The 24,279-nt window shown below is 39.6% G+C and overlaps 2 protein-coding genes across 4 annotated transcripts; one reads left to right on the forward strand and one right to left on the reverse strand.

Moving 5' to 3' along the window:
- Nucleotides 1-1,651: 1,651 nt before the first annotated feature.
- LOC124208744 lies at nt 1,652-3,918 on the forward strand. Its single transcript, XM_046606622.1, has 2 exons — nt 1,652-2,263; nt 2,983-3,918. Exons 1-2 carry the CDS (start codon nt 1,900-1,902, stop codon nt 3,087-3,089), a joined length of 471 nt encoding a protein of 156 aa, XP_046462578.1. The 5' UTR covers nt 1,652-1,899; the 3' UTR covers nt 3,090-3,918.
- Nucleotides 3,919-14,868: 10,950 nt separating this feature from the next.
- On the reverse strand, nt 14,869-24,174 carry LOC124209755 (vascular endothelial growth factor receptor 1-like). Of its 3 annotated transcripts, none has more exons than XM_046607912.1 (23): nt 23,438-24,174; nt 22,935-23,062; nt 22,656-22,860; nt 22,336-22,475; nt 21,911-22,082; nt 20,574-20,728; nt 20,308-20,494; nt 19,922-20,227; nt 19,657-19,847; nt 19,393-19,582; nt 19,142-19,318; nt 18,925-19,077; nt 18,733-18,854; nt 18,407-18,664; nt 18,198-18,348; nt 17,901-18,125; nt 17,677-17,827; nt 17,482-17,597; nt 17,191-17,411; nt 16,954-17,076; nt 16,698-16,827; nt 15,930-16,302; nt 14,869-15,868 (listed from the first exon to the last, which is right to left on the reverse strand). In XM_046607912.1, the coding sequence occupies exons 1-23, from the start codon at nt 23,517-23,519 to the stop codon at nt 15,385-15,387; spliced, it is 4,440 nt and encodes a 1,479-aa protein (XP_046463868.1). In that variant the 5' UTR covers nt 23,520-24,174; the 3' UTR covers nt 14,869-15,384. The 3 variants fall into 3 exon arrangements, with proteins under 3 accessions (XP_046463868.1, XP_046463869.1, XP_046463870.1); XM_046607913.1 differs by lacking the exon at nt 21,911-22,082 and adding an exon at nt 21,370-21,523 and having other exon boundaries at nt 23,438-24,167; XM_046607914.1 differs by lacking the exons at nt 22,656-22,860; nt 22,935-23,062; nt 23,438-24,174 and adding an exon at nt 21,370-21,523 and having other exon boundaries at nt 22,336-22,478.
- Nucleotides 24,175-24,279: the final 105 nt, after the last annotated feature.

Genomic DNA, 24,279 nt, shown 5'->3' on the forward strand with positions numbered 1-24,279 from the left:
GTTTCTTTATCATCTCCAACACTCGCTATACTGTACAGATTATCATTTCCCTTTTGTCTTCTCCTATCCGACCATCTTTTCTACACAGCCTCAGCAATCTCTCCTGTTTCTTCCATACATAGAAAAAATAAATAAATACAAACTTTGAATAGAGAAAAACACGCAATATAAGAAACATTCTCTTTTGATTTCGAAAAAAAAAAAGGTTTTTTTTTTTATTTTCTTTCAAAAAGGCCACCGTGTCTAAACAGACAACGTTCATTAGAAATTTGAATTTTACAACACACAAGGTCGTAAGGTTATATTGGTTATTTTTTTGTGTGTAGTGGAGAGAGATGGATGTCGAGTGTGTATATCTACGCATGTGTGTGCGTGCGCATAGGACCTTTTTGTTTTGGAGTCTCTTAACTCATTTCGATTCCGTCTAGACGGGATGGAAGAGAGGGTTCTCGAGATGGACTGCTGGATGGAGGGAGGTTTCCAAATCATCGCCCAGCCGTTTCTTTTCTTTTTCTTTTTTCCAGCTATACAACCTTTATTTTTAAAACAAAAAAGTCAAAAAGAAAAGGGGGTTTTTTGGGTGAAAATATACTCTATTGTATATATCTACCCTTTTTTTTTCCTGGGGTAACCTCTTCTGTCTTAATGTTTTGTGTATGGGCCCCGGCCCCCCTTCCATTATCCCCTTAAAAAACATAAAAGAAACCATTTGTTTCCCCCCAAACTTGACACTCGCCCAAGCAGCAGACTGACCGATCAGAAAGTAGTAACATACACAAAGACAGACAGACTCCCACTCGCTTATATTTGAACAGCCTTATTGTTTTGTTATCTTTTACCTCATCAGTTATCCTTGTTCACTGGTTGGTTTTTCTTTTTACTTTTTTCCCCACTTGATTTTCTTTTCTTTTTTATTATCATCAACTTCGAACTTTGCCTCGTATACGTACACGGTGCGGGATTTTAAAATAAATCAATCGGGTTTATTCGGGCAAGTACTCGATTCACCAGAAAAATGAATCATAAGATAAATACGGGAATATCAATTGACAAACATTGTGTGTAGTTTATAGTAAAAATTGATAGAATACTCTGTACGTATTTTCTAACGAATTTTTCCGATTTTGAATTCGAGGAAGTTCGAAGGAAACTTTGAACCCGGAACCAACCGCCTAGTACGAGACATCTCGACTAGATGGCGTTGTGGAAATTGATTGGGAGGGAAATTGGGCAGAGAGGGGAGCGTGGCGTGCCCAACAGCCAAGACCAAGGTCGAAAAAGTCGTCCGCATTTTAGCCTCGGGGCCCCACACTTTTTCTAAAAAAAAAAACATCCCGAGTTGGTGAAAAACTTTGAGTTGACAGAAAACAGAAAGCAATTTCTATTTTTATCTTAAAATACATATTTAATGTTAAAAATAATTTCAATTTCAACCAAATATTCTTATTTTAATTCTTATACATATTTAAGCTCATTTCAACCATCAAAATGCATTATTTTATCAAACGTTTATCGATAGTTACAACTCGACTATCGATATGCAAGGGAATTCAAGCCTAGGCGGCAAAAGAGGAGTGCTCTGATTGGTCGTTGGCAATTGAACGCCACGGGCGGGAGGTCTCGTAGTAAAAATGCGTCGCACTGTCGTAGTAACGGCGTGTGTAAGGGTCCAAAAGTTTTCAGAAGACGCCAGACCACCGTCGAGAGTGCAACTCCCAAAACTCCGTTCTCGCCTCTCGGTGTCAATTTTTCCTCCGTTAATTTTCACGCACACAAACTCTCGTCACCCCAAAAAATCGTGTGATATTCGACAATCAAGTTTTGAGTGGTTTTGTTGTGTGTCGAACGCCATTGTATCGTCAACGATTTGGATTTAGTTCTCAACTTTTTGTAATCATCATGAGTACCCGAGTTCTCGCCGCTCCCGTTTCGCTCGACGTGAGGATGATGTTGCCTTCTTATTCCCGTTTGGGTGGCGGACGACCGCGGATTGTGCCCAGCACGGGCTGTTTGTCGCGGGTCAAGCGCTGCCTATTTGGTTTGCCGTCGTCGCCGGAGGAAGCTCTGCAACAGGCCGCCGATGAACTCCAACGCCAAACCGAATCCGACTCGAAGCGTTGGAACTATGACTTTGTACGGGACGAACCGCTCAACGGCCCGTTGGACTGGCAACCCGCCGAACCGCACAGCAACCGCATGGAAACCATCACCACCACCGATCCCGTTTCACCATCTTCTAGTTTACGTCAATCGCAAATCACAGGTAAAAAAAATTGTTGTCTGCTAAAAATCAATTCGGGTTTTATTTTTTCAAATTTAAAAATATGGTTAAGAAAAAAAGGGGGTGGTGGGGGTGACTCAGACTGTCTGGAAATTTCACAGACTTTCTAGGATATTTTTATATTTTCCAACAAACCCCGTCGTTTTTCTTTTTATGGGAAAAAAAGGAGGAAGACTACTCGGACCCCTTCCAAGGAGAGAGGGGGAGAGCTGCAGGTGTTCACCCTCAAACCCTTAACTTCTTTCCCCCCTTCCTTTTTTCTTTTTTCTCCCCTCCATTTTCTTTTTCCAACAGACACACGAGGTTTTTCTTTTTTCAAATCTTTATCTTCTCTCTCTCTTTTTCTTTTCCGTTTCCCCACCCCAAACACATGTTATCCTAATCTTCTTTGGACGATCACGAAAAATCTAAGGCCCCGAAAAATAAAATATTATCGTCAATAATAAAGAAGGGGGTGTATTATGATTCACGTCTTCTCCATTTTGATTTTATGAGAATTTCAAAAAATCTCGTCTTGGAAAATATGTGTACACGAAAAGGGGGAGGAAGAGACTTGGCGTGTCTGGACAAGCTTTAGATAAAGGGGGCGGAGTTTAAGTCGCTTGCTATTGGTTGGGGAATTTTTCGCGCCATTTTTCGAAACGCGCCAATCGCCACACGTTTATTAATGTTTGTTTGTTTATTTTCTTTGATTTCAACAGAATTTCTGCAGCCTCGTAAACGAACGTCTTCTGGTGCCTTGTCGTCCATCAACAACAAACGCCTGCGGATGCAGACGACATCATCGCCGCAGGCTCGAAGAACGTGAATTTCCACCGGCTGTTTTTCTGTTTTGTTTTTTGAAAACCTCCTGGACCCGACGAGAGCTGTTTGTACATATGCCGTGTACATCCGAAAAATCAAGAGGATTAACTAATTATCTGTATATATAAATAGCAAATTTATATATGTGTGTGATGAAGGAGGGGGAGAAAAAAAGCCAACGATCCATGAGGAAAAACAAAAAAAGAAAGAAACTTTACAATCAAGAAGAAGAATTTTCGGCCTGATCTCAAATTCGTTTCGTCCAGGTCATGTGATCTCTCCATCGCGCGCGCTCAAAACGAAGCGGGAAAAAATTGTTTTTTTCAAAAAAATATCCCCACCACCAAGTTGTCTCTTCATTTTTCTTTTTTTATTTGATCATGTTGTTTCACCGATTATTTTTCCCTTTTGAAATTAGACCTTTTTGTGTAAATATGATGATGGAAATAAGGAACAATTCTTTAACCAAAAAATTTGAATTTTTTTTGTGGCGGGAAAACGTGTGTTGTCAACCCCATAAAAGTGTCGAGCCCGACGTTTTCGCGTACGTTCGTGTCCAATGTCTGTGATGTCCATTTGTGCTCGATTCGATCTCACCCCCATTGGCACCAAGAGAGATTCACGCTCCCGCTCGCACTAGCTCCTTCTCACCTTTCTTTCTCTTTCTCCCATTTTTCAACTAAATTTTTGTTTTCTTTTTTCGTTTATCCTTTCCTCCCTGCCAATGTTTTTTTCCTTTTTTTTGGTTTTCGTAGTGTCTTTTTACATCTCTATATATACACACATATATATATCTATCACGTAACTGAGAATACAATCAATTCAGAAATCAATTTCATTTTTGTTTTCAAATTTCTATGAGAAAAAGAAGATTTTTTCTTTAAGGTCGAAAGGTAGATAAAAAGGAAAACTGGAGGCCATTGTCGAATTGGATCAATGTCCATGTTGAACACCTCCGCAGGGACCAGGTGCACCCATTGCCCCTTGCTGTGTACGTGTGTGTTATTGTCTTGTGTGTGTATGCGTATATTCTTTATAGTAGAGAGTCCCAAAAACACAATTGACGGAGACTCTTTTTTTACTTTTTTTGAATGGACGGAAGAAGAAAGTATATCGTAAAAATAGTCACAATGAGTTCAAGAACTTGAAAACGTAGGGAAAAATATATATCTTTACGCGTTTTTTTTCTGTGTTGTGTTCATTCTATATAGCCATTGTGATTGAATCCCCCCATTGAAATCCGCCAAAGTGTCAATGCTCTAGAGGCTCTTTTTTATTTTATTTTTCAAAAAATGTCTTGTGTATATGTACGTTTGGATGGCCTGCCGGGAGCTCCTTTTTTATTTTATTCTTCGTACAAATAGAAAGGTGGGGGAGGCCGGCCCCGGTACTATAGAAAAGAAAAAAATAGATCTAAAGGTATATATTCTTCCGGTGAGAGAATGAGTGTGTACAGTAGATGAGAGCTGATCTAGGGGATTTTCAACGCGTCATCAGTCACAGTAACTTTTTTCTTCTTCTTTTTTCCCTTGTGAATTCCATCAGCCAAAAAAAGAATGAAAAAATCTTTTCTTCCGTTTTTTTCTTTTTCTATTCTATTCTTCCTCTCTATCTTGTTCTCTCCCTTTTTTGGCTACTCTCTCTCTAAGAGATGAATTACCTTTTGATGGCTATTGAAGTAGAGGGGAAAATATTTTCGACTGGAAACAATCCCAGCCTCCAACGTTTGATGGACTTGGCTATGTTTGAGGGGAGAACTGCAGCAACAACTACCAGAAAACCACACCTGCTCTTCAAACAGAAGAAAGAATGTCTTTGATTTAATCGACTGGAACTACTCTCTCCAGCACAGCTATCCAATCGAGCCCTGTTTTTTTAGCTATAGCTTCCCCCCTCTCTCTACTGTGTACATCTTATTATTATTATATTTTCCTTGACTCAAAAAATCTCAAACAAACCGGAATGGGGAGGAGAATCTATCAATCCCACCGACTTTTTTTCTGATCGAAATTCTTTGACGGATCTTCTTCATTGATAACGAAAAAGAAAAAAACGGGTACGCATATAATGTGCTATGCGTTAAGAAGAAGAAGAAAAAAACCTTTTTACCTCATTTAATCGAATCTAAAAGAAAAAAAGCGGCACATTTTTTTTTATCATGAAATTCTTTCCCAGTGCCAAGAATGCAGGCGTGGGATAATAAGCCGAAAAAATGAAAACTTATTCTCTTAAAAAAGTGATGGGAAAAAATTCCATTTTAGTAGGTAGGCATACACAGTATAGATATATGGTATGGGATCATCAAACGAAGCCGACTTTTTAAAAATTTGTTAATTTTTGAAAAACATATTTTTAAAATTTTATTTTTTAGGCGGGGAATTTTGAAATCAGATAACAAAAATAAACCAGAACCTGTTGGGTCGATTTCGCAACAACTTGTGACGTCCTAGAACCGGAACTATTTCATCATCTGAAAAATTATTAAATAAAATAAAAAATATGTTTGACGTAATAATTTTACATGGGGCGAGTTGGGTGTGTGATTGCTCGTGATGATAAACCTGTTGATTGCCAACACAAGGTGCGCCTTCATCCACCATCACCGACAGCAGACGGGCCACACAACAAAAAAAAGTGGGAGGGGTAAATCAAGTGACGGAAAAATCTTGGCGGGCTTTTCGACCCACACACACACACACGGTATATAGTACATACAACAATAATATGGCGGGCGGCTGGGCAGCAAGGTATATCCGATTTCTTGGCCGGTCAAGAAGGTGAGGGGAAAAAAGAGCAGGTGTGGACAACAAAGACATAAATACTTGTAGAAAAATAGGCAGAAGAAAAAGCCGAGAGTCATATGGTGGCAGGTGACACAGCTCCACCACCACTCCACTCTGGGGGTGAAGACGGCCGTTATTGGCCGAGCGATGGACTCTAGAAATTGACCTCCATAACAGACGGCAGCAGCAGCAGCAGCCGGGCACGGGTGTCTAACGGAAGCAGCTGCAAAGAGTTTTTCTTCTTTTTCCTTGGAAAAAAACTGGCCGCCAAGGAGACCAGACGGTACGTGTGTGTGCCCAGTTAAGAGACCTGTTTCGCTGCCCAAATGGTCAAGTGGGACCGGACCCTCTTCTTTTGTATTTAGGTAACTGTTTCCCTTTGAAAAGAAGCGCGCCAAATCTTAAATTTTGGTTTTTCTTTTCTTTTTTTGGTCATCACCTGTTTCTCCGCCTCTCCAGATGATGACGTTATATACGTCCCAGGTAGTATACAAGATATCGATGGTGTTATATTTATATCGGGCGACCAGTATATAGCCAAGGTGAAGAAGTAAAAAAAAAGGACATTTTTATGATAGTTAAGATGATCTCATTTCGGGTTGTCCGTTCGCCGCACCTGCTCCTCTGGCCTGTGCTCACCTTTGCAATACATAAAAAAACATTTGGGCATAAATCACTGGGAAGGCGATTGCTCCAATCAACCGAGGTGTTGCTCTCGCCTCCACTTTTTCGGGGTCTCAGCCCCAAATGTCTTATAACCCCCCAATAGAATAAGAAGACCAGACCAGACTAGACCAAAAAATATTCGGACCATAAAAATATATATATTTTTATTGAAAATATTGGGCCCTTTTTATTCTGATATCTTTTCATTTGAAATTCGGGATTTCTTATATTTTCTTTTTCTTTTATTGGTGTGGGCCCGGTTTTATTTTATAAGCAGAAATTTTTATATTTTCGGTCGGATTGTATGTACCGTTTTTACGACGTTTTAAAAAGAAAAATAATAAAGTTACAAGAAAAAATAAAATAAAATGCCGAAAGAAACACGTGTAATTGCAATCTCGCCAGATAAATTTCATTGTTTTTTTCCTGCTGTATACTCTTTTTTAAATGGTGTGGATCGATCGATCAAACCCGAAAATAAGTGGAAACAGGTGAAAGTTTGATCCACACACCTTTGATGATCGATAACGTTTTGCTGGATAAGAAAATAATCACTGTGTTTGAGCTATAACGCTCTTCTACTGCGTCAGTTCGTCTATCTCGAGAGAGCCGTGAAAATCGGAGAAAATTCCATCCGATTTGCGCACCGTGTAATTACACCCGCATTGAACGGGCACCCAAAAAACGAACATCGTTTCTATCGCATCCATCAAACCCAAAAAATAAAAGTTCTTTTATTTTATAAATTCAATTCCTCTTTTCTTTCATAGCGTCAGACTATGTCGGCAGGTCGATTCACGGTTGTCATGCACGAATAATACTCGAATGTATATAGGCATATACAGGCACTCAAAAGAGATTCGTGATAAGCAGTGAGAGAAGAAATAGAACCGCCCCTTTATGTAAATTTTCTTTTTTCTTGGCAGCCGATTACGGCAGAAAACGTATCTTATGGTATAGGGAGGGATAAAATTCCATCGCCCCCAAGGCATTGATCCATCCTCTTTTCTGTTTTATCCGGAGAGGTGTGACCCCAATCTGGTCGAGAGACCTCCATCATCTCATCCCGAACGAGACTATAAAAAGAATTTTTCTTTTTCTTTTTTTAAACTTTTACCTTTTGGTAACTTTCAAAACACGACCGAAAAATACATAAACCGATAAGAGGGCCCTATTAGGAAAACTTAATCCGCTCTTCTTCTTTTTCTTCTTGAGCCCAGAGCTCTTAAACTGACGTCTAACGTAAGACATAAAAATGTTTGAGAGGAAAATATATAACGTTTTTCTTTTTTTCTAACAAGTCCACCCAAGTTTCTAGTTCTCCCAAAAAAATATTTTCGTTCTTGTTTTATGACTGGGGAATTTTGTAAGAAGAAGAAGAAAAAGAATTTATTATCTTCTAAAAAAATCAACCCTCTACTACATAAAAGTCGGAAAACGAAAAAATCCTTTTGGGTATTTTTTCTTTTTGGGAAAATCTGGATTCGAAATCCGGTATCATCTTTAAAAAATATATTTTCGGAATGTTATTTCATATATATATAGTATTTCCAACCTTTTTCTACTTCTCACAAATATTATACACTACCCGCCTAGTCGCCTACTATATAAAACTTTAAAATGTAAATTTTTCGTCAGGGAGAAGATTGAATGCTTTTAGACAGATTATAATCGTCTTTATTAAAAAATATAGTTGTACCACAGTCCATATGTTCATCTGCGGTAACAAACGTTTTACTTAGGTAAAAAAATTCTTTTTTAAAAAATAAAAAGAAACCAGCATATGTAAAAACGATGGTCGACAGAGAGAGGTATCACGGTCGTGATGTTTGATGAGTGCAATTAACTCGGAGTGGACGTGGTTGTGCTTAGCCACGAAACACGACAGATAGACCATCATCTACACATCCCATAAGCAAGCACACTCCTCCCTATTCCTCAAGGGGGTCTTGACACAACGAACGCCCCCATCCCCAGATGATAGATCTTTTTTTCCCCCTTTTCGTTAAAAAATATAATAATAAATTTTCAAAAATTTGTATTTATTATTTTTCTCCCTTGAAGGCTTTTTTTTTTTTAAACCACGACTATGTGTAGTATATAGAGTTAATGTATGTAAGTATGGCGTGTACGCATTTAAAAAAAAAAAACGGCAACGACTTTGTACTCACCACGGGGAGTAGATGAGGCAAAACACAAACTGGGGGGAATGTCATAAATAATAATAATAGTCGCGTCAGAAAATAAAATAAAAAGCTCGGTCTGCTAAAGAATTATTACGATGCTGCTGCCCCAGAGCTCACCAGACATAAATAAATGCACGCGGTATAATCAACAGAAAAAGGGATAGTCTCATCTACCTTTGCACAGCATTCCCGATTCGATTCACATATGATATAATTTATTCCAGCTTTTTTTGGAAATATAATGAAGCGGCGGTCTATTCCTCCTCTTTGGGGCCATGTGTTTTCCGAGAGAAGAAAATTTTTAGACGCGTGCCGGGGAGGAGGAGGAGACGCGAAGGAGTGACTCATATCACTCTCTCTTCCTCCTAGAGGGGCTGGTCAAATTTTTTCTTTTTATTTATTTCGAGAGAAAAAATCTTTTGGCTGTTGTTGCATGTAAAAAGAAAATTCTGTGTAATTTTAGACCACAAAAGTCAGTCAGAGACCCAGCAGAAGAATACAAGTGGGTGGAGTGAAAAGAAGAAAATGCAAAAGAGGAGGGTGGGAGGTTGATTCGTTTGCCACACGCGGCCATCTTGAATTTCAGATGACGTTCGGAATATAACGCACGTGGTTTTCCCCCCCATGCAAGAGGGTGTTTTCAAACTGAACATGTTCTTTTCTACTTTTTGATTCTTTTCAAACGAATATAATAAGGACGGTCGAACGGGTTTTCTCAACACATTATTCCCTTTTTTAAAAAAGAAAAACCTTTCTTTTGAAAGGTATATAATACAACACGAATCTAGTGCTGCACATAATAAAAATAGAGAATACGAAAAAGGCAGAGTCGTTAAAAAAACGGCCATTTTTTTTCATTTTCGGCATCTTTTTAAAGCATTCCGATCGACTACTCGTTTAAAAATTGGCAGATATCGAATAACTTTTTTCGGTTCTGGTTCGTCGTCCGCTATATTCTTTTGGTCTATTCGAGAACTTGTGGAGCGGCGGCAGATCGTATCGTCTCGGTTCGCCCAAAATAAAAATGAGAAGAACCCTGGCAGAAAATCTATACGGTCACGCCTCTCTTTGGTTTGTGAAACTATTTTTTTAAAAATAAAGTTTGTTTGTCGGCTGAGATGTTATAGTGTTCCATCAAACGAAAGTGACTTTATCAAACGGAAGTTATCTTTTTTAAAAAATACTATGTGTGCGGACATGTCGCTCTTAATTGGCTAAACGTCCGGCATGTTTCAGCCACAGGTCAAAACGACTGTCACAAAAATATTTTAAAAAGATATGAAGGGTTCATACTGAGACCCCAAAAAACCGAAATAATATTCACCATGGGACATTTGGTGGGACAAAAGTCTGAAGAAGAAGAAAATAGACAAGAATCTTTTGTTCACTTATCATTCCGATCGAGATCGCGGACACAAGATCCAGCAGCATACGACGCCCCAGAAAGAAGAAAAACACCAACTGTGAACTGCTGGAACTTGGCTGGTCGGTTGCTCATATTTTTTCCCATCCAGGAGAATAAAGGGAAAACATTTCCCTTCTTCCCACTGAATAATCATTTTTTTTTAACCCTATAGGTACACACTGTGTGAGCTTGCGGTCGTTCAAGTTATTTTCAGGTTTGGAATTTTTGTGTGTATGTGACAAACTTTAAAGAAAAGAAATAAACCAGTAGAAGATAATATAAAATGCACACAAAAGGCTTTTATTCCGAATGAAACCGCATTCCAATTATACAACGGAATGATTTTCTTTGTTATATTTTATTAGAAACTCGTTTTTTCCAATAAACATCAGTGGATGCTGCTGTTGTACTTTTAATGGTCAACATTTTATTCTGTGAATCCCCCCCCCACCCCCAAAAAAAAATGATCTTGTTATTTTTTCAGTCGGAAAAAAGGTTTTTCTGTCAATTCAAAAGAGAGCTGGAAAAAAATAAAAATATCTATAACGTCAAAAACAGATTTGTGACAAGGGGACATCAGCCGGACACAATGCCAAGAATGTCCCCATAATAGTTTCACAGATTCTTCTTTTTTTCGAGGGTCGTATTTTTGCAAAAAGGGACGACAAAAAAAATGACAGCCTGAAAAAAAAAATATTTTTTCCATGGGAAAATGAAACATTTTGCAACGTGGGAAAAAAGGGTTTCTAGAACCCATCATAGGTATGTATAGGGGGTCTCTCTCTACCACCCGAAAAAATATTTTCGCTACCTTTTTTACACACACACACACATAAGACCCCCATATGCTTTTAAGAATGGCGAAATGTTGATGGTGGTCGTGCTGGAAATGTTAACTATTTTGTTTTCTTAAATGTTTGGGTGGTAAAAAAAATCACTTATGAAACTGTGTGTCCTGGGGAAAAGGGCTAAAATTCTTTAACCATCTCATCCATTCATCATATTTTGTAAAAAAGGTATAATATAATATTTGCATTACCTGGACGATGTATCATAAAATTGCAGGTGTCCAGTTCAAAACGAACTAGAGCAAAAAAATTTGTTTTTTTTTTTGCAGCATAAAAAGTGATCCTGTAATTTAGTTTAGTGCCAACTCCTCCCTTCCTAATAAAAACCATAGTCATATACATACGTAGTACCTTATATTATTATCTCAATAACATTCAGTTGCCCTCCCTCTCTGCACGTGTACGCTAAACTCTCCAATTTCCTGGACAATGTGATTACCCTTAGCAACTAAAACGCTTGACAAAGATGGAAGGAAACTAGTTTTTGGGACATACGACGTGATACGATCAAACATCCATTCATTATTTATTTCCAAAGTTCACAGTCGAATTTGAATATAAAAAAAAGAGTGAAGATTCAAACATGATTGTGCAATGCTTAACAAAAATTACAAAAAAAAGGAATTTTTCAGGTTTAATTTATCTTTTTGTGTGTATACAACTAGGAGTCTTGAACGTGAAACTGGATTGGTGAAGGTCAAGTCCACTTTGTTATTTTATTGGCAACAAAAGATTTCTTTGATCGGAGGACCGTGACCGGCAATGGAGAGACTCTGAGAAGAATGAAATTAACGAACCTGCAAGCTGATGATGATGATGAAAAATAACTATCTGCTCACGGGCATATGAAAAAGACAGAAAATAAAAATATAGAGGCGCAACAGAGTTGCTGCCGGGATCAACAGCCGCTTCTTCCCAGCCCGGCGCTCAAGGAGAACGAGAAAAATAAAATAAAAAGAACGGACAAGTTTTTTTTCGTGATCAAATGAGCGTGAAGAGGCCACTGAACGGTCGAGAGGTGAACGTCTTTTTTTTCCCGCCGAGATGGAGGTTCAACACTCTGCGATGGAGCAACCCACAAATTGTATACATCTGGACATCTGGCGGAGGACTTTTGGTCCAACTCTTTTCTTCTTATCTCACCGACACCATCGCACACGAAAATATTCAAATCTTCTACAGGAATTAATTCCTGTAGTCTCGAGACAAGATGGAGAATGAAAAGCATCCCTTGTGTTCAGATATCCCTCCTCCCCTTCTATGCATAAAAGATATAAAAACGTGAATAAAAATGTTGAAACTCATCACCTGGGGCAACGTGATTTTTCTCCCCCCACAGACGAAATCAAAGACACGCATAGAAACCCGAGAAAAGAGTTGAGACTCTGCCAAACAAAAGAAAATCAAAAACCCTCTTCTCTCTCACATAAAGTTGATTCCACCGAATTCATATTTCGGACTATCAATTACATTATTTTATACTTCTATAATAATACTACACATTTTCACGAGTTGAAATGTATCCACATTTGTGGTTATATTTTCTCCGAACCGGAGAAATAAAGAATGTCAGTGCTGCAGCAGGTTGCTGATGTCAACCTTTCCGACGTCCATATATTATAAAAGCCTCTTCTTCTTCTTTCTCTGTGTGTTATGTTTGTATGACAGTTGGAGTTTTCCGGTAGCCTCTCACTCGAGTGAAAAGGGCAGCAGCCACTAGCAGATCTTTTTATAAACAAGAAACCACTCAGCCCAACATCTTTTCCAGACACGGCTCAAATGTACAACAGCAGCAACACAGCCAGTGCGCGGTTATTTATTTCTCAGAGAGAGAACGAGGGGGGATAAAAACGAACAAAATAAAACACTCGAGAGAGAGAGAAAAAGAGGCCCACACCAACAACACACACACAGCCCAAGAGAGAATATAATGCGCTAAGAAGATGATGGATAACACATGGAGGTATAGATATATAATATTCATTTTTACACACTCGACAGAAGCGTTAGACATTCACGCCGAATATTTTTCTATACACAACATAAGAACCCCTTTTTTTGTCGAGTGATTTGGGATCAAGGTTAACTTTTTTTTTTCCGAACGAGAACAATTCATAATAGAATATAGTAAAGAAGAGGGGGGTGGAGGAGAAGAATATTATAGATTTGAATGGCCCGGGCGATTATTGTTGAGCCGTTTCTCTCCCCCTATAGAAAGTTCCGCTTAGTTATCGAAATACAAAAGCCGAGGGAATCACGGCCGATTCTATTGTCAAAGATTTTATTTTATTTTCCAGTAAGAAGAAGAAGAAGAAGAACTTCTTTTTTTTGTGAAAGGGATAGGACGACAATCGAACGGGTTGAGGCACTCAAAAGAGAATCGAGGCGAACCTTTTTTATTTATTTCTATATAACGTGGAAACAAGTTTTGGGGGTTTTTCGATAGACATTTTATTTATTTATTCTTTTCCAAGGCCGAATTTACGACGACGTTGTGTGTTGTGTGTGTGTGGTGTTCGTGTTTGTTATGGTGGCGGTGGCGCTGGCGTTCGGCTGACTGGCGTGTTGCCAGGCGGAGATTTTTTTTTTTTTTTTTCAAAAAACGACCTGCCAACATTCGAAGGTTTTCTTTTATTCACAAAGACTTTTTTTCTCGGGATGATACGGTAGCTTTTAACTTTTTTTTTTAAAGAAAGAAATGTATAGGCGATTGGTAACGGATCCATCATAAATCGATCCGATTCGTTAGTTAATTGCTTCCTTCCACTAATAGTTTACGAAAAAAAAAAAAAGAAAAGAAAAACATCGACAGGGGGTCAACTCATTAAATCGACTCTTTTAGCTTTTTATTTCACCGATTTTAACGAAGATTATTTACGAGTTTTGATGAGCGCACGACAGGGTGGGTCGCACCCGCCGCCATTCTCTCTGATTGGGTCAGTAGGTTTTTTTACTTAAAGAGAAAACGGGGGAAAAAGATATGAGATTCAAATCAAGGCGTAGTTGACCAGCAAACCCCCATCAGCCCTGTAGTATATTTAAATGTGTACAAAATCTAAATGAACTGTTTTGACCTGGTCACAACAGATAGTTAACTCATTTTACTGCACAGCAATTCAAATCACAAGTGAATTACAGACGTTAGTACAACAACTTTGCAATTACGCTCTTATATTTTCTCCTAAGCTTTTTTCTTTAAAAAAAAAATAAAAATAAAAATTTCCCCTAAACATTAGATGCGCGGGGCTGCTGAAGAAGAACACCCGTTGCTAGAGCTAATGGCTAGTTGGTTAGGGTCATTATTATATATCTCAACCCAATTTTTTGTTTTCCTCTTGAATCTTTTTTTTTTCTTCTTCTTCTTATTATCATTAATCTATTTTTAAAACTGCCGACTTTGAACCCCCCCCCCCTGAAAAAAAATTCTCTTCCCCCCACCCGTTTACGTACATATTATATTTTCCTTAGGCCACAAAATAACGCGCGGTAGATTCAAGCGTCTGTTTGTTTTGGATATAGTAAACTCTGTTTCGCTTTTTTTACGAGCTCAGCTTTTTTTTCTTCTTCTTCTACCAGCCGCGCTCTCTTGTTGTAATGTTTCATGTTAATATGTATACGCTGGGGCCCCGGTCCTTTTAATAAACTCCATATACCGTCTATATGTACGGCCGCCGCCCGGCTACAGCTATACAGCTCTTATGTTTGAAGCGTAAAAATGCCGCTTGTCAGCATGGAGTATATGGACTCGGCGCGTATATATATATTCCACCATGTAATGGGAGAGAGAAATAGATTGCCCTAATTATATACTGACTGGTGTAGTATATAGGGGAAAAAATGTTGAAGACCCGCGGAATTATTTCTGATAGTCATATCATCTATTAGTGTGTACATGTACGTGTGTGTGTGTGTGTATTAATTAAAACGTGGGATTTCTCATGTAAATAACACCATAAGCTTATTTTGGAAATTTCAAGTAATACATTGGATGTAATTTAAAAAAAAAAACAGACATTTGGTCAATTAAAGTATACTTTTTGGCAAAATACACATAATTACGAAATATTAAAATTTTAATGAAAGTATTGCACACCAAAGCACACACGGATGATGTAAAAAAAAAGAGACAAGGAATCAAAGGTACGTTTCGGCAATTGGCTGGCAACGATAATACAATGATATAATATAAAAAAGGATTTTTATTAGATTTTTTCTTTTTTGCTTTGGCCACAAAGTGAAATGCATTGCGTGAAAAGGGAACACGTCCCGTGTTTTTTTACTACGTCAAGTCAAGGTGATACGAATCGTGAGACAACGACGACAAATAAAAAAATTACAAGTTCAACAGACATTTGAACAAATAAAAAGCGATAAGCTGTCGGCTGCGTAGATTACGCAAGAGAGAGAGATATCAAACGATCCTGGCGTTGTTTTTAGGGTTGGCGTAATGCGGTTCATCGTCCTCATTCCGGGTAGGTGGCTGTTGGCTAATGTTCATGTACAATTGATTGCCAATGACCTGCGAAGTGGCGGGTAGTGGTGGCTTCTTGGGGGATAGCGGAAGATCGTCCAGGTCGGAACACTTGATCACAGGTGGGTTCTGGTAGTTGGGATTGGAGAAGCCGTTGACGTTGTTGACGGCGGGACCCGTTTGATGGTTGGAATGACTAGGCGACAATCGATTCAACATCGGGTACATTTCCACGCTGTTGGGCGACTCTTCGTTGATCTTGCGCAATTTGGCCGGGAATTTGAATTCGTAATTGCTGGAATCCGACTGATTGTCACTTTTGGGCGAAACTGGCGCGTTGTTGGTCATGAAAAGGTAGTCCTCGCCTGGAATCGTTCGTGTAGGCGAACCGATGCTAGTCATGGCCAAATAATCCGACGATGGCCTGTAAGTTCAAAAATGATAATCGAAATTTCAGAATTAAATTTTTTAAATTTTGTTTTTACCCGCTAATGTCATCCGCCATAATGTCCTGAGACGGGATATTGGCATAAGTCGGTCTCAGCGGCATGGGTGAAGCTCCGCTGCCGATATTGACGTAATTGACCGGACACATCATACTCAAATAATCGGTCTGCGACTGCTTGGCGTTGTTGGACTCGACATAGGCGTCGTTCAAATCGATGTAGTGACGGCGAACGGAAACGTCCAGTTGCTCGCCCAGGGCTTCCGACAGCGTCAAGAAATCCGGCCGTTTGGTGGGGTCGTGCTCCCAGCAATCTTTCATGAACTGGTGAATCTTGTTGGGCGAATATTTCGGCTTGTCCATCCGATAGCCTTCCTGCAGCCGGATGAAAAATTGCTCATCCGCTTCCATTCCTTTGAAAGATGGTAAAAAAGTATAAAAAATTATCGGCACAGGAAATAGACATAAATGTTATCGTTGCAAAATTCCTTATTTTTTGTCTTATCATTTAAAATAAACTTGTTGGAACCATACTAATTGGGCCTACGTCAACACAGCTGCAAAGAGAAGCCAAAAAAAGAAGGAGGAGGATTTTCTAGGGGGAGAGAAAAAGGGGCGGTATATTCCCCATATTGGGATTACTTGGCACAATTGCTGTTGGAACTATACACTCGAAAGATTCAAACAAACTGGATTTTCTTTTTGGTCAACAAAGAAAAATCAAGGGTCAGTTATTTTTCAAAAAAAGAAGAAATCAGAGAGATTGTGAGAAACCAAGTGAGATTTACCAATTCACAAATGAACTTACCCGGATAAGGAGTTTTTCCAAGTGAGAAAAGCTCCCAGAGGACGATGCCGAATGACCACACGTCCGACTGGGTCGAAAACACCCGATCGACGATCGATTCAATAGCCATCCACTTGACTGGCAAGGGTCCCTTTGAACAATCAAAATTGACCAACAATAGATTAGAGAGAGTTTGATGTATACTATACAGAGTGAGCCAAGCCGCCGTCAAACATTCTATATGACTCAAAAGGCGGCCCTTTTTCCAATGTATTACCTCTCCCTTTTTCTTGTAATTGCCAGAGCGATAGACTTCGCGCGCTAGACCGAAATCGGCTATTTTCACGATATTATTGTCAGCCAGGAGGACATTACGTGCTGCCAAGTCACCGTGAAGAATCTACAAAGAGCCAAAAAATGTCGACCACACGTTATTATAGACTGTGTATCGAATAGCCATTTATTGTGTGACGCAATTTGGGGTCTAACTGGGCGATCTATTCTTTTTAAATACCTTCCGACGGGCCAGATAGTCCATACCGCGGGCGATTTGAAAAGCCCAGCAGAGGAGGTCTCGAGTGCATAAAGGCTGTTCCGGCAAATCGCGGTAATCGCCACGGTAATTCGACCTCCAAGGTGGATAAGGATGGTTGCCGGATGCGTTGGAAGGAATCGAAGTCAATGTGGGGTGTCCGTTGCTGTCCACTCCTTCAACCAAATCCGATTGTCTGCCTCCTAATAAATGGCGACCAAATTTCTTCATGCCCATCAAGTCGACCAGAAATAATGAAACGAATAAATTTACCAGTTGGCGACATTGACAGGAAACTCATTTCAGTGGCGACAGTTGGTGACCCGCTGTTGTAGTCATTGCTGTCCGATTGCGATCGCATTGGACTCCGTGGCACTTGGTAGCCTCTCCTGTTAACCAAAAAATAATTCAATTTAATTCCATTTCATTTGGCCTGTGCACCGCACTTGGAAGTAATTGAAAACATACTGCGCTTCAGCGTCGACGAGCAGATCTGCTCCGATGGATGGATTGATGTAACCCCTAGCATCTACTTGATTGATGAAATTGCTTCGGTTACGTATCAGGTAATTCTGAATATTCCCGTAGCGACAATATTCGACAATCACCAGTAATTCGCCTGTGTATATACCGCGGAAATAAAGTTACGTCATCAAGAAATCAACCGTGGTGTTGTAACTATTATTTTATACCTTTGGTCACGCTTTTCGTGCAAGCTCCAAGGACGTTGACCACGTTCAAATGGGAACCCATATGAATCATAATTTTCAATTCTGACATCAAGGCTTTTAATCCAATCATGTTGCCATGAGAGCGGACCATTTTGACGGCCACCGTTGTCACCGTATCCATTCCGTCAATTCCGGCAGCTTCCCCTTTAACCACTCTACCAAAGGCCCCCGCTCCCAATTGTTTGCCTTGAAAAATGTCGATTCGTTTAATTAATCATCGTCACGAAGCAGTTGGCAATTTAAACGGGGAAAACTCACCCAACTTGAGGCGATCGCGCGGGAATTCCCATCGTTTGTCGTAAGGCAACAACTCGGTTTGTTCGTCGATGGGCAGATCTGGATTGATGCTGTCCGGGTTCCCTTTGTCAAAGATGTCCAGTTGATTCGCCCGGAAGAATTCTTTGCGTTTCTAATAAAAAGCGGAACTTGATGAAATTCAAGTTTCAGGTTTATAAAGTTCAAATTACTTTGTCCTGGTGGATTCTCCTGGCCAAAACGACGATCAACACCAATACGATCGCAATGACAACGGCTATTGCGACAATGATTCCGGCGTGAATGGGTTTTTCACGAACTTCCACTAACATCGTGCGTTCATCTTCGCCTTTGATGCTCTTAAAACGGCAGGTATACGAGCCAGCATGGCTTATATTGGCGTATCGAATGTACAGTGATGAACCAGACGTCGTTTCTGACACTCCTTCCGTTATAACAGTTCCGTAGTCCTGTTATGCAAACGTAAAGATTTACATGTAAAAATAAAACATAAGAATACTTGTATAGCTGTCATTACCTTAATCCATTCAGCTTTTGGGATCGGTAGGCCGTCAGCATAGCAATACAAATATAATTCGGTAAACTGATCGATTGATACTTCCGAATTAGAAGCATTGTGGATACGTGGAGATTGGCCAGCTATAGGAATTACGTAATTAAAATTTACAAATCACATTTGGTTTTTTTTAAGGTGAAATGATATACTTACAAATGATTTGAAAAGCAATTGAAGTGTTGAACGAATCGTTCTCCAATGAAGTGGTTTGACAACTGTACGTTCCAGTGGCGGCTTTCGATATGTTCTGCCACATTAGCACCTCGACGTAAGAGTATTTGTTTAACTTATTTGATAGTTCACCACCTAAGTAAAAGTTCAACATTTTATAGACACAGGCCTATCAAACCTAATTAAGCAAAAGTGTTACCTGGAGGTTTCTGGGAATTATTAATTACAGACGTTTTCCCACTAGAGTCTGTCCACGACCAGGAAATCTGCTGCTTGAATTTCTGCAATAAAACGCCGCACGTCAAATTGAATTTCTCGCCGGCTACTGGGTTATTCGGATGGGATTTAATAAATTCCGTTCCGTTCGGATTGTCACCTGTTGATCATTTTTTGCACAAAGTTAATAAAACATTATCGGTTCCAAATCGGCAAAGAAAAATAAAATCTTACTCGATAAATCGCTGACAAATATTTGGACATAAGTTCCCTTCTCTTCGGGGCTTCCTGTGCTTCCCAGGCTATTGCGCGCAAAACATCGGTACTGACCTGCCACCCGAGCACGTCCTACCACCGACACCTTTTTCGTCTGAAAGTCAACCTTCGTGACTTTTACGTTTTCTTCGTTCACGGAATTTTTATCCTAACACAAACATAGAATTGAATTAATTTAACTGTTTTATAAGAATACTTTTAGAATATAGCTATATTTATTACTGATCCAGAGGTTTGATTCAATGAAAGGGGTTTCCAATTTTCCGAGCACGGCCTTTGGGGGAGACATTCTCGAAAGAAAAGTTCGATCGTAGCCTCTGGGTAAGCTGTAATATGGCAGCTCAAATAGAACCGCTCATTTAAGTGGATCGCTTTACTTTGTGAATCGGAGTGAGCCTTCACCATTGGTTTGTCTATATATCAAACGATTTACTGACGCATTTGAATGATGAATACAACAACTTACAACTCCCTTGGAAATAATTACCTTTGACTCGAAGGGTAAAGTTACGCGTATCTTCCACCCTGTTTGTGCGCACGGTAAGCAAATATTGACCGCTATCAGCCAGTCCAATCTCCTTAATCTCCAAAACTGTTCTCTTCAATTCGTCTTTGATAACGTATTTCGAACTTGTGTTTCGAATGATGTTTTCGCGGCTGCCTTTTGACCAGGTGATTTGCGGCTTGGGATAGGCTTCGTAAAATACGACCCATTTGATGGTCTCATTGGCCGGCTGTTCCAAGTTCGACTGGAGTCCAAAATCGGAGATGTTAACGTACGACACGTCCTCACCTGCTCGAATTTAATCATAAAATTTAGACACAAGTGTACATATGTACAAAGAACTTTGAATTAAAATAAACAAAACTTGCCGTGAATTTTGATGAAAACCTTGGTCAATTCAAATTTACCGGTGTGGTCGATAGTTTGACACTCGTAATAACCTTCATCCTCTGCGGTAGCGTTGGCGACATTCAGCACTTGATGAGCGATTTGTTGCTCCATTCCTCCTACAATGCCCTTGTTAACGGACAGTTTTCCGGTACGAATGCGATGGCCCTGATAAATCAATTTGATCAAATGGTAAATTAATTCAACAAATAATGAACGTGTCGCGTGTCTATTAGTTTTCACTTACGTCAATTCCATCACGATGCGGTACGAACCATTTAAGGTCGATGGTTACTCCGGGATCGTAAGAAGCCGAGCAATTGAGTTGGAAATTATCATGAAGAGCAATTTTGGTGGCAAATGCATCGTTGATGTGCGGTTTTGGAGCTCCAGCTGTTGCAGCTGTGATAAGAACAAAAAAATAACGTTTACAATTCTGATAAAACGACAAAATCAATTGAAATTCGGAAAAATATTACACGTTCTATTAAGAGGTGAAGATCAATTGTTAATAAGTCTAGTAAAGAAAAAACAATCCCATTCTATGATTTCCAAACCCAACCGTCTCCCCTTTAAACTTTTGGAAAAACCGAATTGACCGTATTACTTAGTCATTGTTTGCTTTTGGTTTTGATTTTCTCTTTATATACGATGCCTTTGGAATACAAGCTTTTGAAAAAACGAGTGTCTAAATATAAACGCCATAGAATGGCTTTAACAATATGTCTTCAATGAACGGCGTCATGCATTACGAAAATGTCACGGGATTCTACACCCAACTATATACAGAAAATAAGTTGACAAAGAAGAATCTAAAGAAAGTTGAGACTCATCCTTGGGCATTTATAAATACCGTTAGGCACATACTTCTACATAGGCTATACATGATTGGCTACACTGAAATCTACTTAAAGGTGTGTTGTCTAATTTACTTGTTTTGATTTGCTGCGTCATGCGATTAGTAAAGCTCTAAAGAATAAAAGCGCAGCTTTTAAATGTCTATGAGAGCAAAGCAGGTTTCTTTTTGGCGCACTTGAACTTACGCTGAACTATTAGGAAGTAGGAGACTGTTTGGTTCTTATTGTTGTTGGTCCTAGCCAGGCATTCGTAGTAGCCGTGATCGTGCACCAACGAAGGGTTATTGATGGTAAAGCCCTCGTGTGGGTCGTAGGACCATTGGCTGTCTTCCAGCTCGACCTGTAACACATCACCCCACACATCCCACACACACATGTAATATAGAATTCCTCTTCCGGGTTCGTATTGACGAATACATAATCAAATTCTCAACTCATATAGCAGTGTAACATAAATATCTCTAATTAGTACTACCCATGAACAGTTAAAATATTTTAAAAAATGTTTAGAACGATCAAGCCTTATCGGTGAACGTTAGTCTGCTGCTTAAATCTTGCAATCTATTTATCACCATGCATCCGTTCCAAACTATTAAATTATGAAAGCCCCTTCAAAAAGCCGAGAAGCAACAAGCGTGAAATAAGCCAATCACCAAGGTGTGATTACACACATAGAGAGATAGATAGATATAAATGAAAAATATAAATAATGAATTGAGCAACATACGTTGAACCGATACAACGTAAGTAATCGTTTCATGCGAGGGAAAACTGGCTCCGTTTCGCCTGTACACAGCTGTGCATTGATACATGCCGGACATATCCACCGCCACCTCACTGACGATGAATCCTTCGTGCGGATTGTAGGACCATAAATCAGGATCTGTCTGTGGGTTAATCTGTTGGGAAACGATGAACGGTGACATAGTCAAGACTTACAACAGAACAATCTACGTATAAACATGTATAACAAGACAAGCAAACAGCCCCAAGACTATGCGATGAATGATACAAGCCATCACTACGACCACTACTAAATGGACCAAAGCATCTAACCCGACTTTCAGCCAATCATTATTAAAGCGCGGATGAAAATAACCCCCTTCTTTTTCTACAGCATATTCGATAGATATTACTAAACTGAATTGTTACCTCCAATCCATTGGGATCAAAAAGTGTTAGTTCCACCTTGGGACTGGTAGGTTTGCATGGAATAACTTCCCGGCTGGACTGGTGGGCTACAACGGTGACAATTCCCTCATCTCCAACGTTAACAATCAAAAATGTTTCATCTGTCCAAGAACAAAAGTTGTTAATAAACTCATAATCAACATGTAAGAGCAAGATTAACCTCAAGACCTAAATCATCTTTTACAATTCATTTCATTGTTATTTAGTTATTATTACTATTTTACTTGGCCATGCAGCCATGCTATACATACAAGCAACAACATAGATAACGAATACCCTACCTTCAACGTAAACGTAAGTTTTTACCGCCAGTAGCGGATCATCTATGTTGGCATTTCCTTTGTAATGACAGATGTAATATCCCGTATTCAAGATTGATGCGCTTTTGATTTCTAACGAAGAGCGATATTCATAACCATCCGTTGCTGGGGAGATAATTTCTTCGGTGACATTAGTTCCGTCATGGGAACTCGTTTCCAAATGAGGCTAAAAAACACATATCAATTTCAGTTATAACACTACATATCTACAGTAGGGTCTAACAAGATTCAAATAATCACCGATAAGACTGGTAATTTCCATTCTACAGGCCTGGGAGCTTCGCACGTCAGTCGAAAAGTGCCGCCACTTTGATAGATCTGTTCATCACCAGGCGGGAGCAGTCGAGGAGCCGGAAACTCTGACACAACTAAAAATGATGGAAAAAATCAATTGTTATCGAAATCAGTTGGTAACAAGTTCATCATTGGAGAATAAACCGATCGAAAAGATTAAAACAGTTAAAACAAGAGTTCTAATTTCCATCCGAGATATATTAAATAATTTAGACAACAGACAAACAATCTGCGCATATGTATATTGTTGCTAGATCAGTTGCACACAGTCGTCTTATCAGTGCTAGAAGACGCCTCAGGTTTTATCGGTGCAAGTTTAGTGGTGTGGTAGTCCCACATCCCGTCGACACATTGATATCAAATCCCAACAGGCAGCCAACCGCCCTGATGTTGAAACAACATCCAACGAATAATATGTACAACCAAATCTCGTAATAACATATACGTACCTAAGCCGGCGAAGGCAAGAACGGCTACCAGAATTGAATGACGAAAGTTTCGTTGAACAAACATTTCACCGTCATGCGACATGAGATTCTCACTACTTATTTGCAGGGTCACGTTCGCCGTTGGTCCAAAACAGTGGCACCAAAGCGAAACGCCGATTTTAAAAGTTTTTTTTTGTGTTGAGCAAACTCGCACGTCAATTGATGGCCATGTCACTATAACGCGAAAGAGAAAATGATAATTTCTCTTTTGCTTGAGGGCAGTTTTGTTTTCCAACTTCCCCAAAAAACACTCGGCTCTCCCTTTTCCCTCTGGTTCTATGTGGAAGGTGAGCACGGCTTTGACGTCATCGCCTCATGTCGAAATGCACGGAAACAAATCTGACACTAAAAAAAAAGCACCGCAGACTTAATAACAATGGTTAATGTGACACAATTCGACACACCCTTTTAGTCACCAAACATCACGATCGCTCAGGTCGTTTTGATTCAACTGCGCACAGTCCCCGCACACCACAACAACGTAGAATTTGTTTTTAACAAGTCGAACTCGAATCGCTGATAAGGACGCAAGAGTTTTAAGGTCACAACCGCCGAAAAACAAGTTTTCAAAAAAATGATACAGTTCGTGAAAAAACGGCGCAAACGCGGAATAGTTCACACTAGAAAATCTCACGAGGCTCAAACTGCTGCTGCTGCTGCCTGTTGATTCCAGCTTCACAGTGTATACACAAACATGTAGGTTAGGAAAAGTAAAGGCCCGGTTGTATATATTATTGGTGAGAAGCCCGTAGGGACAGGGCGGAGTGGGCGAGGCCAGCAGCACAGTATATTTGTGTGGTCGA

Source organism: Daphnia pulex, chromosome 12 (genome assembly GCF_021134715.1).
Source record: "Daphnia pulex isolate KAP4 chromosome 12, ASM2113471v1".
NCBI classification, from domain to species: domain Eukaryota; kingdom Metazoa; phylum Arthropoda; class Branchiopoda; order Diplostraca; family Daphniidae; genus Daphnia; species Daphnia pulex.

Coding starts and splice junctions, on each gene's coding strand:
- LOC124208744 (XM_046606622.1), top strand. CDS start 1,900: ATGAGTACCCGAGTTCTCGCCGCTCCCGTTTCGCTCGACGTGAGGATG. Junction 2,264..2,982: donor ACGTCAATCGCAAATCACAG/GTAAAAAAAATT, acceptor TGATTTCAACAG/AATTTCTGCAGCCTCGTAAA.
- LOC124209755 (XM_046607912.1), bottom strand. CDS start 23,519: ATGTCGCATGACGGTGAAATGTTTGTTCAACGAAACTTTCGTCATTCA. Junction 22,476..22,655: donor AACTTACGTTTACGTTGAAG/GTAGGGTATTCG, acceptor GTTCTTGGACAG/ATGAAACATTTTTGATTGTT. Junction 17,077..17,190: donor ACTATCTGGCCCGTCGGAAG/GTATTTAAAAAG, acceptor GGCTCTTTGTAG/ATTCTTCACGGTGACTTGGC.